Raw genomic sequence first — 15,235 nt, 5'->3', positions numbered from 1 at the left:
ATCTCTACATTGATGCTACCTACTAAGTAAAAGACCTGTTTAAAAAGACCATCTAATTCTCCAGAAAGGATCGCTGAGAAATATAGAATCTGGCAATTACATTCTTCTGTGGTGCTTGTATGTTCATCAGATTTGGTATTTACTTGATATTTTGGTGGAACTGTAAATATTCTTGTATTTAGGTTTCTATTCCCTTGGTGCTCTTGAATATTATCGTAGTTTTCTATTCAAAAACAAAAAGAACCAATACTTTTCTCAGAATTGATAAACTTCTAACCATATTAATAATATATATCCCTCATCCAAAAGTTCTAATAATTTTATATCATAAGAATAAGAATGTAGCAGAATTTGCAGATTCAGCTTGCTTTAGCTTTCTTCAAACTCCTGAATTCATTTCCAAATTCATCAAGTCAAATTCAATTTGATAGATGTTAAATCAACTTGTTCTGTCCCATATGAAATTTGCATTAAAATGAAGAATAGCCTAACATGATCGTAACTTCCATCAGGAATATATATATATATACACACATATATTTGTAAAGGCCACCTACCCATGTTAGCTCTTCGAAAGCTCTCACATTCCTTGAGGTGAAAAAGGCAAGCTGCACAAAGGAAATCCAAACAGGCTGTTACTATTCCCTCATAATGAAACTATGCGTACCAACAGTTCTCATAAAAAGTAGCTTCTTCCCCTAATGCAATAGAGCAAATCATGTAAAGAATAGCAAGCTACAAAGCAGGGAAATATTAAAATCTTTTCGCTTTCTTTTTTAAGGCTTCATTTGGCATCGAGGGAGAAAAGGCTAATTAATATGGTAGAATGAAAAGAATTCTACATTGTTTGAATTAGATAGCAACAAAATTAGCCATAAAATATTTTACTGGGATAATAATAATCCATCTTTAAACATTATAAAAAATGAGTTTAACTTAATCAATCATCAAATTAAATTTTAAGTCCATCTATATTCCTTCCAACTTCCCACAATTTGGGGGAGAATAATTTGGATTTTGAGAGCAAATGGATGAAAATGCCATGCATTTAGTTTCCACCCTAAATTTTTCATTTCATTCCATCCTCTCCCCCTCTTCCCTACATATCCTGATATAGTTAGCGATTACAATGCCTTAAAGATAAGAGAGAATATAACACCATATGTCCATTATTCAAAGATGCTATTAGATTTCCTTTAGTTTAATTCCTATTAAAATTCTAAGTAATGCATACTTCTACTTTAATATTAGTTTTAGTAGAAATAATTTATTCTTTTTGAATTACTATAGCAGATAGAAATTCAATTTATATTTTAAAGTGAGAATAGATTTTTCTGGTTAGAAAAATTAAGAATATGGGGGTTTAGCAGTTTAAAACTGGATTAAATTGGATCAAACTAGTTCATTAGTACAATTTAAACTAAATTGAATTGATGTAGCATCACAATTACATTATATAGCTAAAATGTGTATATATAACAAGCAATCCTGAAGAAAAATAAACAACTCTAATTGAAAGTACATATGGAGAAAAGAAATAATATTACAATACAAATAGTACGAAGAGAACTATGGTGGAAGTGTAAATAAGAATTGAAAAATGCATACAGAAATGTATAATAAAAAAAGAAAATTAATTGTCTTTCCAAATTTTTTGAGAAACCTGTTCAAATTTTCTACAATAATAAATAACAAAAAAAAAACAAACTATTAATTTTTAAAATAATAAATTCAATTGTAATATATACAAACTTGAATAAAACCCTTCTATAAATCTTCATATATAATTAAATCAAAACTTGAAAAATCCTACTATAGTCTATCCATATATATCATTACATTTTCTCAAAATATCACCGTTATGAAATGTGAGAACTCACAAGCTCCCTTTGTTAAAACAAAATTGCCCTCACAAGCTACAAATTTCTAATAATTCTAGCCTCTCAAAACACACAAAACTCCACACATTCTGACCCCTTAAAAGCAAAAATCACACGTACCAAAATTAACACATCCAACTCCAAACATTTTTAACACCACTTTAGATTATTTTGTGCAATCTGCATTTAGCAGACATGTTATACACTTCTATTCTTATTGAAAGAAAATCTGAAGTGATCAGAAAAATTCAGTCATTCATTTGACTTTATTAAAATATATATGTATAAGATAATTCTTCCCTAACTAAATAATAATATTTTTATAAACTCAATCTTGAAATATTTATAAAAACACTAATATTTTGTTTATTATATTCTAAAGACAGTTATCATATGTTTATTAATATTACTGTGAACTTGGCTGTTAGATTCTTTTTTTTTGGCAAAAATGCCAGTTGTTGATCTCTAATCAACTGATAAGACCAAAAAGAAAAAAGCATCACTAACCATTATGCATGTGGGGATATAGAGCATCAGAGAGGAATTAAACCATTAGCAGATCAAGCACCGGGTACATACATGATAATAATGGCGATCTGGTGTCTCCACTTCAACTGGAATATCAATTACGTTTGCATCAAAACATCTGCAATATTTGGAGAAGAAAAGGAAATTGTCTTGATTAAGAACATGGGAAAATGGAATATTTTTTTCTTTTAAGAACAAAAAAAAAACGAGAAAGTCAGAAGAAAGAAAGAAAGAAATATAAACAGCATCAACCATTATAAAACTAATAATCTCTGGAGAACATTTAAAAGCCACCTCAAATGGTATCTTCACGAATAGTAATAAAACTTAAATAAGAAGATAAGAAAAGACATAAATTACATAATACGATCTATTAGAAAACATAATACATATAAAACTAAAATAGATAAAACTAGTGCCAAAAATAATAGTGAGAACAAACTAAGAAAAATTAATTAAATATAATGAAAAAATAGTTTATAATTACTCTATAAATAGGCATCCTTGTGAACTTCTGATATGCATTTAAGTTGATTAATATCATATAAGCATACAAATTGATAACAATTCAACAATTAACCCACTTGATCTCTCCATGATAATACTACCAATATACTACAAATACTGACCAAAAATAAAGAACGAGAAAAGTTAAAATATTTTGTCAGTATTGAAATGAATCACTCAAAACAAGAAATTTTTATTTCTTCGTGAAAGTATATCAGTAAGCTCTTGAAAGATACAGGTAAGCTGGCATGTCAACTGCTAGCACGTTGATTAATCTTGACGAAAAGTTGGGACTAACAAGGGAAGAAATTGCCATCAAGAAAGAAATATAGCAGAGGCTAATGAGAAAACTAATCTATTTGTCGCACACTAGACCAAACACTGCATATGCCATAAGTGTGATAAGTTAGTTTGTACATAATGATAAAAAAAATACTCTTATAGTTAGTCGTGTCTAATACTACAATATTTGAAGAGAATATCGAAAAATGATATCTTATTAAGAAAGAATATCATAATATTAATGGAGGTTATACCGATGAAGACTTCACTAGATTATGGTGGATAGAGATCCACTACAGGTTCTTGTACATTTCTTCGAGGGAATTTGGTCACATGGAGGAGTAAGAAATAGAATGTGGTGGCATGATCTAGGGCTAAGCTGGAGTTTCAAGCGATGGCCTAAGAGGTATGCAAACTGTTGTGAATGAAGTTGATTTTGGAGGATCCAAGGATTAAGTGGGATGAGCCAATGAGGCGGTATTGCAACAACAAGTTAGCTATCAGTATCATCCATAATCTAGTACAACATGACTAAATAAAGCATATTGAGGTTTATAGATATTTCATCAAGAAAAATTAGACAGTGATTTAATTTACACACTCTACATACCTATTAGCTCACAACTCACAGACGTGCTCATTGAAGTCTAGTTAATCTAGTCTTTCAGTCGATAATAACCAAGTTCGGAATATATAATGTTTATTCACCAACTTGAAGGGAAGTTTTAGAAGTAGAATATATGTAAATTAATGTGTAAATGTATAATAATAAAATATCTGTGTGCAATTAATATTAAAGTTTCTTTTTTTACGTTAAGAATCAATGTATATATAATATCATTTTCTTTCAATAATATTTATTCCCTTCTCTGTCGAAAAACTTAGCCAACGCGAAAATAACACAAATATGTTGAGTACATACTAGAACCGAGATAAGTTTAAGTTTTCTATTTATAAGAACAAGTTGAGTTTCAGTTTGCATCTTATGGATGAGAATTGGCAAGAAAAAAAGAGCAGTTCCAATAACACATTGCTTAGAGGGTTGGATCATGTCAAAAGGTGAGAGTTTGGTTAGACGAGTAGTTGGATGGTGGAACACTTAAGTAATATTTTCCTATAATTTTTTCTTCGGATCATAACAAAGAGGTAACACAGAATTTTTTTTTTCTAACTCCAAAAGTAATATGGAGCATGGGTAGTGGACCTGCTAAGCAATCTCAGTGGCGGGGAGGTAAATGAATATGTAAACTTAGTTTGGTATATACCACAAAGTGGGCAAACTTCTGTAACTTGTAGCCTTGGATGAGCTACTTTGGAAGCTTAATTGAAAAGGATTTTTCAGTAGAATCATATTATTCCCATTTGACAAGGACATGGAGAACTAGTGAAGGCTTCCCATGTAATCTGATTTAGAAGATCAACGCATCACCAAGAGTAGCCTTTTTTTACTTAGAAGATGGTGAAGCTATTGCATGTTAATTATTGAAAATCTGGTCAAAATGGGGAAGTTCATTGTGAATGAATGCTATCTATGCAAGAGAGTTTCTGAAACAATCAACTATCTCCTCCTATGGCATCCTTTTTCTATCAAATTTGGTCTTAGGCTTATAGTCTCTTACGATGAAGTGAGTTGTAGCAGGCTCAACCAAAGAGAAAAATGAGTTTGGAGAGACATCCATGAGGATAAACACTACAATAAATATTTAGTTTTATCCCTTTAACTCTTTATGAGTCATACGGAAGGAAAGAAATAAAAAGCTTTAGAAAGTATAGAGTTTTCTTTTACATAATTAAGATACTTCATTCCACACTCTAGTTTTTTTTTTATTATTATTATTAAGAGTCATCCTCTTTATACCTATGAGAAATTATGGAATCTGATTGATATTTTATCAGATTTTAAAATGTTTTTGCATAAGGGTAGTGTTTTCTTGGTGCTAGTTAATACTATATTTTTTCTCTTTTAAAAACAATCTCCAAGCCACATGACAATGCAAAAAGAGGTTATTATGAGATATTGCTGCCTAAAAGCACATCATGCAAGCACTCAGAGAAAGGACTTTTTTAGGTTTATGGATCTATAACAAACAATCAGTAGTTAGTCTATTTAAAGCAACCATCTAAATAAAAATCTTAACCTTAAAGGGAACTTTAGCCTTTGAAAAAAGGAGACTTGCAATGAAACAAATTATAGGGATCCAAAGAGCAAATTCTATTATCTGGAACTAAAAAGACTCAATGTCTGAACATATCTGTTGCTCGGCACAGCACTAAAAATATTAAATAGAGCATATCTTACACATTCACAAGTGAGTGATGATACCCAAATTCATTAACTCTGAAATAAATTTCATAGCACAAAACAAAAAAATATAATTATTTCTCAATATTTTTCTGAACTCAGTGGACTATGAGAGGAGGTAGATTACTATCAAGATTTTCATCTAAATTGCTCTGAATATGTAGTCAAATTTCAAAAGTTGATAGAGAATAAGCGGATTTATGATTTCTAAGCAGATCAGAATACCAAATATGATCAGTTACGAGTTTATGTGCTTGGTAAGGATCATTTTCCTCTCATTACAAAAAAACTTATTCTTATATCCAATAAAAAAAAGTAGAAAAAATGTCATATTTCATATAGTACTAGTTGAGAAAACTGGATTAGTTGCTCAATTTGACCAATCCAATGACCTATGAAATTGTAACTATAGTGGCAAGACGAGACACACTAAGGAAACTTACTGGAAATTGCATTGACAACCAACTAGAGGTCGTGGAAAAAGGAAAGATGGATCTACGAGAGCTCAAGAAAATTTGGTTAAGCCAAGTGAAACAACTGTTACACCAACAGTTAAAGTCTTTTCAAACGAGAAGATTTAAAACCTGAAATGTCTTATATCTCAACTTAACTCTTCATCGACAATCGGTGTATCAAATATAGTAAAATCAGGATTTTCGAACAGGAAAGAAGATTGGCACTGGTAGACTGTAGGTGACAGATATCTTTACTAAAAACTTACAACAAATCTCTTTATAACTTGATTTACAAATTGGACATGCGCGATATCTTTGCACCAATTTGAGATAGGGTGTTGACTCGAATATTTTATTATTTTATTATTTTATTATTTAATTAGTTGAGATGATATAATTATAATTCTACTAAAATACGAATTTTTTCGTCTATAATTTAAAAATTCTATAAATACCTTAGATGTAACAATATAAAGGTGAAAAAATAAAATTTATATATATTTTTTTTCAAAAGCAACAGAAAGAAAGAATCTTTATTATTTTTATAAATAATTTCATTAAAAATTTACATTTTTTTAGAAAAAAAAAGTTTAAAGTTATGTTTAGAAACTAAACTGTGTCAAAAAAAGGTTTTAAGACTAAATTGTAAAATAGTTCATACTCCAATTACCAAATTGACAATTTTTCCTAAAATTATTTTACATTTTATGCTTACAAACCTTTGGTATCTAAGCAAAAGCACCAATAAGTTATGCTAGAGTTCAAAAAATAGCTCCAACTTGAAACAATGAAAAGCTACATAAGCTGAGTCTACAGAAATTGTACTTGGCCGATCAACTCCTTCCATATAAAGAAGTTGCTATGCCATTAAGGGATAACTGAAAATTTTTCTACAATCCAAAATCATCATTCTCTTTGGTTCCCATGACCAACAAACCATTCCAATTATAGAAGATCAAATATGTGTTTATGCAATACTCCAGATCAAAACAATTTAACATACATATGCATATATTGTCAACATTTTCTGGTGTCAAAGAAATGATAGTATGAGAATTTGAAAAGAATCAATTTTGGGGAAAATAGATATTGGGATTCCACAAATTAGTAATTGAAGATTAACGACTTCAAATGAATGAAGAAAAAGAACTTTAATTGTAAGAACTGAAAATTCATTATTCTGTTATAAAATCTCAGTGTTTGCAAAAGAAAATAAAACAAGAAGATGAAACTTGGCAACCAAAACTTGAAACTAGGGGCAGTAACCTGCTAAATGAAAACTACCCACTACAAGCAGTGGATAAAACCAAAGAATATAATATTACCTGTGGTTGATAAATCTTGCAACATTTCCACATAGAGTTGCATCAAGACAAAGTGCTTCTTCATCCTTTAGACTTTTCTCTGATCCCCAGTCTGCATCTAACGTTACTGGATATGTATGTCTCTCATTACCACTGCTATACAGATTTCGCTCATATAACTCCAAGTTGGTCAGTACTTCCCCAACATATTCACAGATAAAGGTTCCTTTTGGCAAGTCCTGCAGTGCTCTAACACCCCAGCCTTTATCTTCATGAGTTAAGAAGACCTGAAATATTGAAATAAACTAGCTACATACAAGGTCATAGGAAACTATAAGGTTGTATTTGGTTCAAATTTCATTATGTTGGATAGAAATTTACAATATAGATAGAATAATTCTTGAATGAAAATAACATGATAATTCCAAATGATTCCACACCATATTAAAGGTAGGCATTTTTGTGACCCCTCCCATGACAAGTGATAATAAAAATTCATTTTTGTAGAACTAAAGATATGATTAAAGTAAGCAATACATCAAAATGCAAATTAGAACTAAATTCTAGGTAATACTAATATAATTAAGATCTAGTAATTGAATTAATAGACTTGAACCAAGTGGAACATAAAAGAGTCCAAATACTGCTCTATTGCCAACAAAAAAAATTACAAGAAGCCTTTGATAAGTAGTCTTAGTGCACAAGATACCACTGGATTTTCGAAAAAGCATTATAATGAATGACAATAAACTATAAGCTATCATTTATCAAAAAGGCCCTGTTGGACCAATAACCAAAACCTTAAAAGGGAATGTACCAAAATCATTCACTTTCGGTGATACCAATAGATACAAAGCAGCTGATGGTTAATTTGAGGTCATCTTAAAGCTTCCAGAACAAGAAAACAAGGAAAATAAAGTTTCTAGCAAAAATGCTGCAACAAGTCAGAAGGAGAATATCACCTGCAATTTACAAGTAATCCCCCGTTGTACCATCCGGTTTCCACACCGCATATCGCATCCACATTTTCTCCAGCATTCTTTGATGAACTTCCTGACTAAATGACCCTTGCATTTTTCAGGCATAACGTCATTATTTGACCTTTCCAATGGGCAGTCTTGACAATAAACAAAAGGGTGGTTGTCAGGCTCCGTCTTCATAGAGATACAAGCATCTAGAAATTCTTCTCGCAGTAGACCTTCTTTTGTGTAAGCAAACTCTCCACCAGTTTCACGAGCACATGCACATGGCAATGGTGATGAAAGACAATCTCCCTTGCAGCTTGAACAGCAATCCTCATCAGCAATGCGGGCCAGTGAGACATGAACATAGGCATTTTGATAAACTATATTTTGTGGAATATAAGTAAATTTTGGCAGGTCCTCTTTGTTAGTTTCATCCACCAGCGAAATTTCGACACTTTCAGTACCTTTTGTTATGTCAACAATGCGTCCAACTTTCTTCTTCTGAGCATGACCTATTTGTAGATTACAAGGTGCTACTTGATCAGAAATATTTGAACTCCCAGAATAGTTTGATAATTTATCTCTGTAAATGGATTTACGTGCTGAATCATCAGCGGACAGCTCAGTTTTTGGTTTAGCAGATGCTGTCTTCTTATTAGAATAGGGAGTGGTTTTCCCCTGGTCACAAGAAAAGCCAGATCTATTGGGTGGCTGTTTAATTTCTGTTGAACAAGATGAAGTCTTATTAACTGGCTGTCCATCTCTGGGGCCGACATAAGATGATGTTGGATTCTTCCCTTTGTCATTGGACTGATTATGAGGCAATAACAATTCAGATTTGATTGTTCTCTCCCTTCCAATTGGTCGTGATAGCTCTATATCTTCCTGTTGACGATCTCGGGAAGATAAGATATGGCTTGCTCTGTCCATAGTACAGGAAACTCGATCTCTCTTCTCTTCAACATTCATTTTCTTAGATGGTCTTCCAGATCCATCAAGCTCAATGGCACGAACTTCTTTGTCTTTAACCTATCAAGAATGGTTCAAAGAACTAGATCCAAGTTAAACAGAGAAAACATTTTCCACAAAAAGTAAGAGAAACATAATCTAAAATCATGCATTTGCTATTACTTGCCGTTAGATAGAAGTACATGACACGGCATTATATTGTCCATGTAGCCAGTTTCCTGTATAGATTTTTCCTATATGGTTGGGTTTCTTATGATAGTTTTTTGTTTTTTAGCATAGGGAAAGCTATAAATACCCGTGTATATTTCTTTCAAACATATAATACAGTTACAATTTCCAACTTAGTATTAGAGCAAGGTTAGTGAAAAAAATAGTCCAATAAAATAAATTGTTTGGTAGCAAACACTAAGAAAGAGAATAAGCTGCAAAAAATAGTCCAATAAGATATATTGTTTGGTAGCAAACACTAGGAAAGAGAAAATAAGCTGCACTTGTGAGGGAACTTTTCCATGGTCCATCCAAGGTCTATTGTTAGCATTAGATGACCTCTTTGCCAACAGTCCTCCCAACATCCCATGCCACGAGTAATCGATGCATGAGGCTAACATACAACTAGCACTAATCGCTGACACACAATTTCAGCAAGGTCTAAGTTCGCCCAAAGAACTTTTCTGGTTTCTGCAGAGATGTCTTCACTTATTTCAAGCTTGAGGCCTGTGTACTGTGGTTTTTCATTTGGACTTCCACTTCCATTTTACAGAAAGTTGGAACTGTCTTTTAGTAATTGCTTACTGATTTTAGGTCCTTTTTATGTCACTTTTCTTCAAAATGGTTCTACTCCATATCAACTTTCGCCATCTTTCGCCAAAACCCTTCGCCTCCATCACTTTTTTTCAGGAATCCCCAATTTGCACCGTCATATGCCTTCTCAAAGTCTAATTTGAGCACCAAGCTTTTCTTTTAGATCTTCTAATGTTTCCAACAACCTCATTCGTTATCAAAGATGCATCAATGATTTGTTTACCTCCCATAAAGGCATTCTGGTTCAGGAAGATAGTGTCATCAACACCCCACCAAGTCTTGTAGATAGGACCTTCCTGATGATTTTATAGACACAAGTCACTAAGCTTATAGGGCAATAGTTAGAGACCTTTGTGGACTTCTTGGGGATCAAAGTGATAAACATAGAGTTTATGCTCTTGCATATTAACCAATTCAAATGAAATTTCTCGGACACCTTCGTGGTATTCTTCTTGATAATCTTTCAACATTCTTTAGAGAATTCTATAGTAAATCCGAGAGATTTGTCGCTCCTTAATTCCCAAAATTGCTTGTCTAATCCCATCCTCTTCAGATGGTCTCTCTAACACTATTATCTTTTCTCTCTTGATAGAACACCAATTAATTATTTCTAAAAATGGTCTATAAGCCTCTTTTTCTATATCTACTTTTCTATAGAAATAAGGAACCTTTCAATCTATGCCCTTCCTTCTATTTCCTATAACTCCCGTTTTTTAACCCAATCTCCTTAATTACACTCCTCTTCCTCCAACCATTCACCACCATATGAAATACTCGGATATTTGCATCCCCATCTTTCGCACATTTAATCTTCACGTTTTGTCTCCAACACCTATCTTCTTTTATCAATACCTCTTCTAGTGCATTTTTCATTTCTATTAGGTGATTTTTTTCTATGTTGGAGATCATATTTTCATAGTTGAGCCTATCTAATTCCCTTATTTCCTTCAAGATTCCATTTTTCCTAATTCTCACATTCCTAAACAACTCTCTATTCCACATTTTTAATTTCTCTCAGGTGCTTCAGCTTTTTCATGAATTTATATTTTCCGCACCCTCTGTCCTCGTTCTCCTATCATTTATCTCTCACTGTATCCTTAAAAGTAGGGTGTTGCAGCCACATGTTTCCATACTGGAAAGGTGTAGGCCCCCATTTGATATGCTGGGATTCAAGTATGATGGAAGCATTATCCGAGACAAGACTGGAAGTAACTCTTGTGTCAAATCAAGGAAACTATACTCCCAGCATGTTGTGATCAGAAAAAATCCAAACGGGAAGAAATTGCATCCTGACGGTTTACTAACTAAGTGAATTTACCATGAGACAGAGGGAGGTCTCTTAATTGACACTCCTCAGTTAAGGCATTAAATCTCTGCATTGTCGTTGATGCTCTTATCCTGTTCAGTATTTTCTGTGGAGATCTACAAGCATTAAAATCTTCCCCCGAGAACCACGATTGCCCACATAGACTATAAAGAGAATATAACTCCTCCCAAAACTTTACTCAGCGTCTATAACAAGTGGGTCTATAAACATTTAAAAATCAAAACTTCTCTTTCCCTTTAACCTTTAATAAAGCTGTCAATATAAATTTCCCCTGAACTATTTCAACCTTTTTCTGTAAACTTAGTATCCCAAATTATGAGGAGCTGCCTTGATGCATCAGCTGAAGGTAAGGATGTGCATTCCTTAAATCTACTTTTCCATATACTTCGAATCAACATGGTGCAAGTTTTCATTTTTGGTTTCCTGAATCACTATTAAACCCGGGCTAATTCTTCCTAAGACTCCTTGATTTGTTTCCTTTTTAAAGTGTTCCCCATCCCATTAATATTCCAACTCACCAATTTCATTGTTTACCAAAGATTACCCTATCCTCATCAACCTCTATTGGTTTCTCTCCTCTCGTGTTTTTCCCTACCTCTTCCTCCTTTTCTACTCCTACTATATGTTCTAAGATTTACTACCATTCTAACCCTCTCTCCGCCCACTACGTTTAGGTCCACCTCGGTCATAAAGTCATTAGGATTTCCTTGATTTAAGTTTATCAGAATTGGCTTAATGGCAATGGTCATTTCCCTTTACAATCTCCCTTTTGTTTGGCTCAAGTGGAATAATAGCATCTACTTTGCTCGTTGGTCTTGGTAGAATACCCTCACCTCCTGAACCCTTGTGTGTCTTAGTCCCTGCAACAGCAAAAGAGAGATGGATAGGTGAGAAAGGAGGGAACATACTGTTATCATGAGGCTTTTTATTTTTGTCCTTAGTGTTCTAGGAGGTCTCTGTTTCCTTCACCAAGTCTCAGAATTCAGCATAACTGCCACCCTTCATTGCCCCAATTGCATCAAAATATCTCAATTTGTTCTCCCTTTGAGCACCCGCCTCAATTTTCTTCTGTTTTTCAAACCTAAATTGCAGCCGTTCCCACATTTCCTGGATGTTTTCTTGAGTTGTCGTTTCTTTTTCTATCTCTTCGTTTTCTTCATCCAAGATTGAAAAAGAGTCAAAAAGAGGCAGATTCTGAAAATCGGTCTTTCCATATTCTGAAAGGGTTTCAAACTGACTCCCTTCATCCATGTGTTAAGGTAAAGTTTCTTTTTTCCTACTATTTCCCTTAGCTCTTAAATTTTCTTTTGAACCCATCCTCTCATTTTTCCTCCCTCAAATCATTAATCTTGGTTACAGTTGCCTATGATGCCATATCCTCTCAGGGATTGACGTCCTCTGAATGGGAAGGAGGTGCAATGATGATTGATTTTAATTGGCGTGCCTGCCATCGCTATTCAACTGTTGTTGTTCAACCTTTGCAGTGTGCAAGTGAGGGTGCAACTATGATGAGGAACTCAAAATCAATAATGCAATCTAAAACTCACACAATTTCAATTAACATAAAAAACTTAACTCCTAAATAAACTCTTTCTACTTAGTCCGCTATCAATATGTGATAAAAACTAAGGTAATCGAAAAAATTAAAGAATTGAAAAAATGTCATAAGATTACCTTAATAAATTGACTCAATTTCTCGCTTAACGAGAAGGATGAAGAACACCTCAATTGTTGAAAGCTAAAAGAACTTTGCATTTTATTACTTTGAACTTGAATGCTTATAATTATGAATTGAAAGCCTATTTATAGTTGTAGATCATGTAAAACATAAAAAAGGAAATCTCCTAAATTAATTGTAATACTTACATAGGAAATTAAATCTAAACTTAAATGAAAAAACAATAAAAACTAAGAAAATTACAGCCAAAATAAGATAGATATGATCTCCCTATGTGGAAACCTTTTAAATAGGAAAGATATTAATTAATTATTAAGATGACTAAGGGAAGAATTAAGAAAGAATAAGGCTGGTTTAGGAATGGATTGATTGCCCCATATCCTCCTAAAAATTCATGAGATTTAAACTCATATCATAGGATTTGTTTTCCTCTTTCTCTTGAAATTCCCATGCGGTTTAGGAAGGAAATCCCCTCCTTGGACGATTCCTTCCTTGAATGGACAGATTGATTGTAGTTTTAGGAAGATGTGGGAAAAGAAAATTCTCATTTGGGAGGGATTCCTTCTCGGGTTGGGAAGACTCCTCCCACATGGGAAGATTTCCTTCCCTTTTTCTCATGGTTTCCTCTTCCAGTTGAGTTAAAATACCTGTACCACTATACTTTTGGCCTAATGGGCTTGCTTCCTTCCTCCTATGGGTTTTCTTGCTTGATCCAATCCCTTCTTCTTCGTTTATCCACCCTTGAATAAAGAGTTGAAAAGCTTGTTGGAGTATTTTACCTCTTCCTCTTGTAATGGGCCCACTTGGCATCATAATATTCTTTCCAAGTGATCCAAGTATATCCAAATTACTTGGATCTTTGCTTGCTCTTCCTCGGCCACATGTCTCCTCTCTTGAGTGGGTCTTGCCGCATGCTTTCTTCTCTTGGCTGCCCAAAAAGTCTTCTTGACCACTAAAATATCTTTCCTTCATTGATTTGAATTTTTTTGAATTGTGTTTAGGTTTATGCCATCCATGCTCACATCAAACTATTTAAGGGTGTTGTCAATTGGGCATGTGGGCTTTGGGCTACCAGATCTTCCTTACCTTTCTATCAGGCCTCTTTTTCTTCGGTTGCCTCATTAGCACCTATGGACCGTTTAAGTTACATTTTGGTGGCCCATTATTTTGTAGGAACTGTTCATTTTATCCAACCTCCCTCACACACCTCTTAAATTTTTTCCACTTCTCTCCTAAATTTTCGAATCAATTCAGTTGATTTTTTTATTCCCTCTCAGGTCATATATTATCACTAACAAGAAATATAAATCATTACTCATTATCTATGAAATCTCCTTCCCCACTCTCCTAATATTTGGCAATTTTATAACTGAAATTTGATTATGTGGCAATATTTTCACATTTTTTAAAATTGAAATAGTTTGTCTATCTTCCATCTCCTACTTCATCCTAAACAACTGTCAGATACTTTAGACATGAAATCTGATCTAAAGAAGAAAATGACAAGAAGATTGAAGTCGAAGAGAATAAGAGACAAATTTTATTTCTTCTTCCCCAATGACTACAGAATACAAAAATAGTCTTTTTATAGAATTTAAGCAAATAATTCAAGAAGCCTTAATGGTCGGAACTTTGCGACCATTACGTGTGCAGCGGCAGTCGCGAAAAGGCAATGATCTCGGCCTCTCTTCTAATTAGGGTTTAATGAGGTTAAACTCTAACCTCAAATGATACATCCAAAAGACTAATTTGCCCATCTTTCTATTATTTTCCTTCATTACCCTTAATATCCTGACAATACCCTCCCTTAAGCATCAAACTTGTCCTCATGGTTGATTTGGAAAAACTTTTCTTCAAGAGCCCCTTTCGTAACAATTTCCTCCATAGCCATTACGATTTTATTTGTGCAACGGTGTCCTGGGAAGTACCGGTCTCCATACTTGTAGCAAGTAGTTGTTGCTCTTCTAGGTTTCGTATCCCTTCAGAGTGGTTGGTCATGATTGCTGGTTTCAGATACTTATGCGAATTTAACAACCTTATCAGTAGAATATAAACTTTGGGACAGTTCTATAACATATTGTTCATAAAATAAGGCATGTTTGAATGCTTGATTAAGCATTTATGGCTTGAGGAGTCCTAGCATGAGTTGTAGTTGTAGTCTGAGACCTAAGGTGGATATGAAAAATCCTTTGAAAATATTCGGTTATCTGCATTCATGAGAAAGCGAAAGTGTTCAA

General features: G+C 33.4%; 1 protein-coding gene across 3 annotated transcripts in view; it reads right to left on the bottom strand.

The window, feature by feature from the left end:
* Positions 1-15,235, bottom strand: part of LOC110814969 (histone-lysine N-methyltransferase SUVR4) — a 35,983-nt gene that overhangs the window by 2,523 nt on the left and 18,225 nt on the right. For 2 of the 3 annotated variants that reach the window (XM_088222748.1, XM_088222747.1), the window contains exons 3-6: positions 8,221-9,252; positions 7,280-7,545; positions 2,460-2,526; positions 558-608 (exon numbers count right to left, since the gene is read on the bottom strand). In XM_088222748.1, coding sequence (XP_088078874.1) covers positions 558-608; positions 2,460-2,526; positions 7,280-7,545; positions 8,221-9,252 — 1,416 coding nt within the window. Of the gene's footprint in view, positions 1-557; positions 609-2,459; positions 2,527-7,279; positions 7,546-8,220; positions 9,275-15,235 lie in introns of all 3 variants that reach the window. The other variant, XM_088222749.1, reaches the window with a different exon arrangement.

This window comes from Carica papaya, chromosome 6 (genome assembly GCF_054855325.1).
Source record: "Carica papaya isolate Zhongbai chromosome 6, ASM5485532v1, whole genome shotgun sequence".
Classification (NCBI taxonomy): domain Eukaryota; kingdom Viridiplantae; phylum Streptophyta; class Magnoliopsida; order Brassicales; family Caricaceae; genus Carica; species Carica papaya.
The sequence above is the reverse complement of the archived record's forward strand: the minus strand, read 5'-3'. Positions and strand labels throughout refer to the sequence as shown.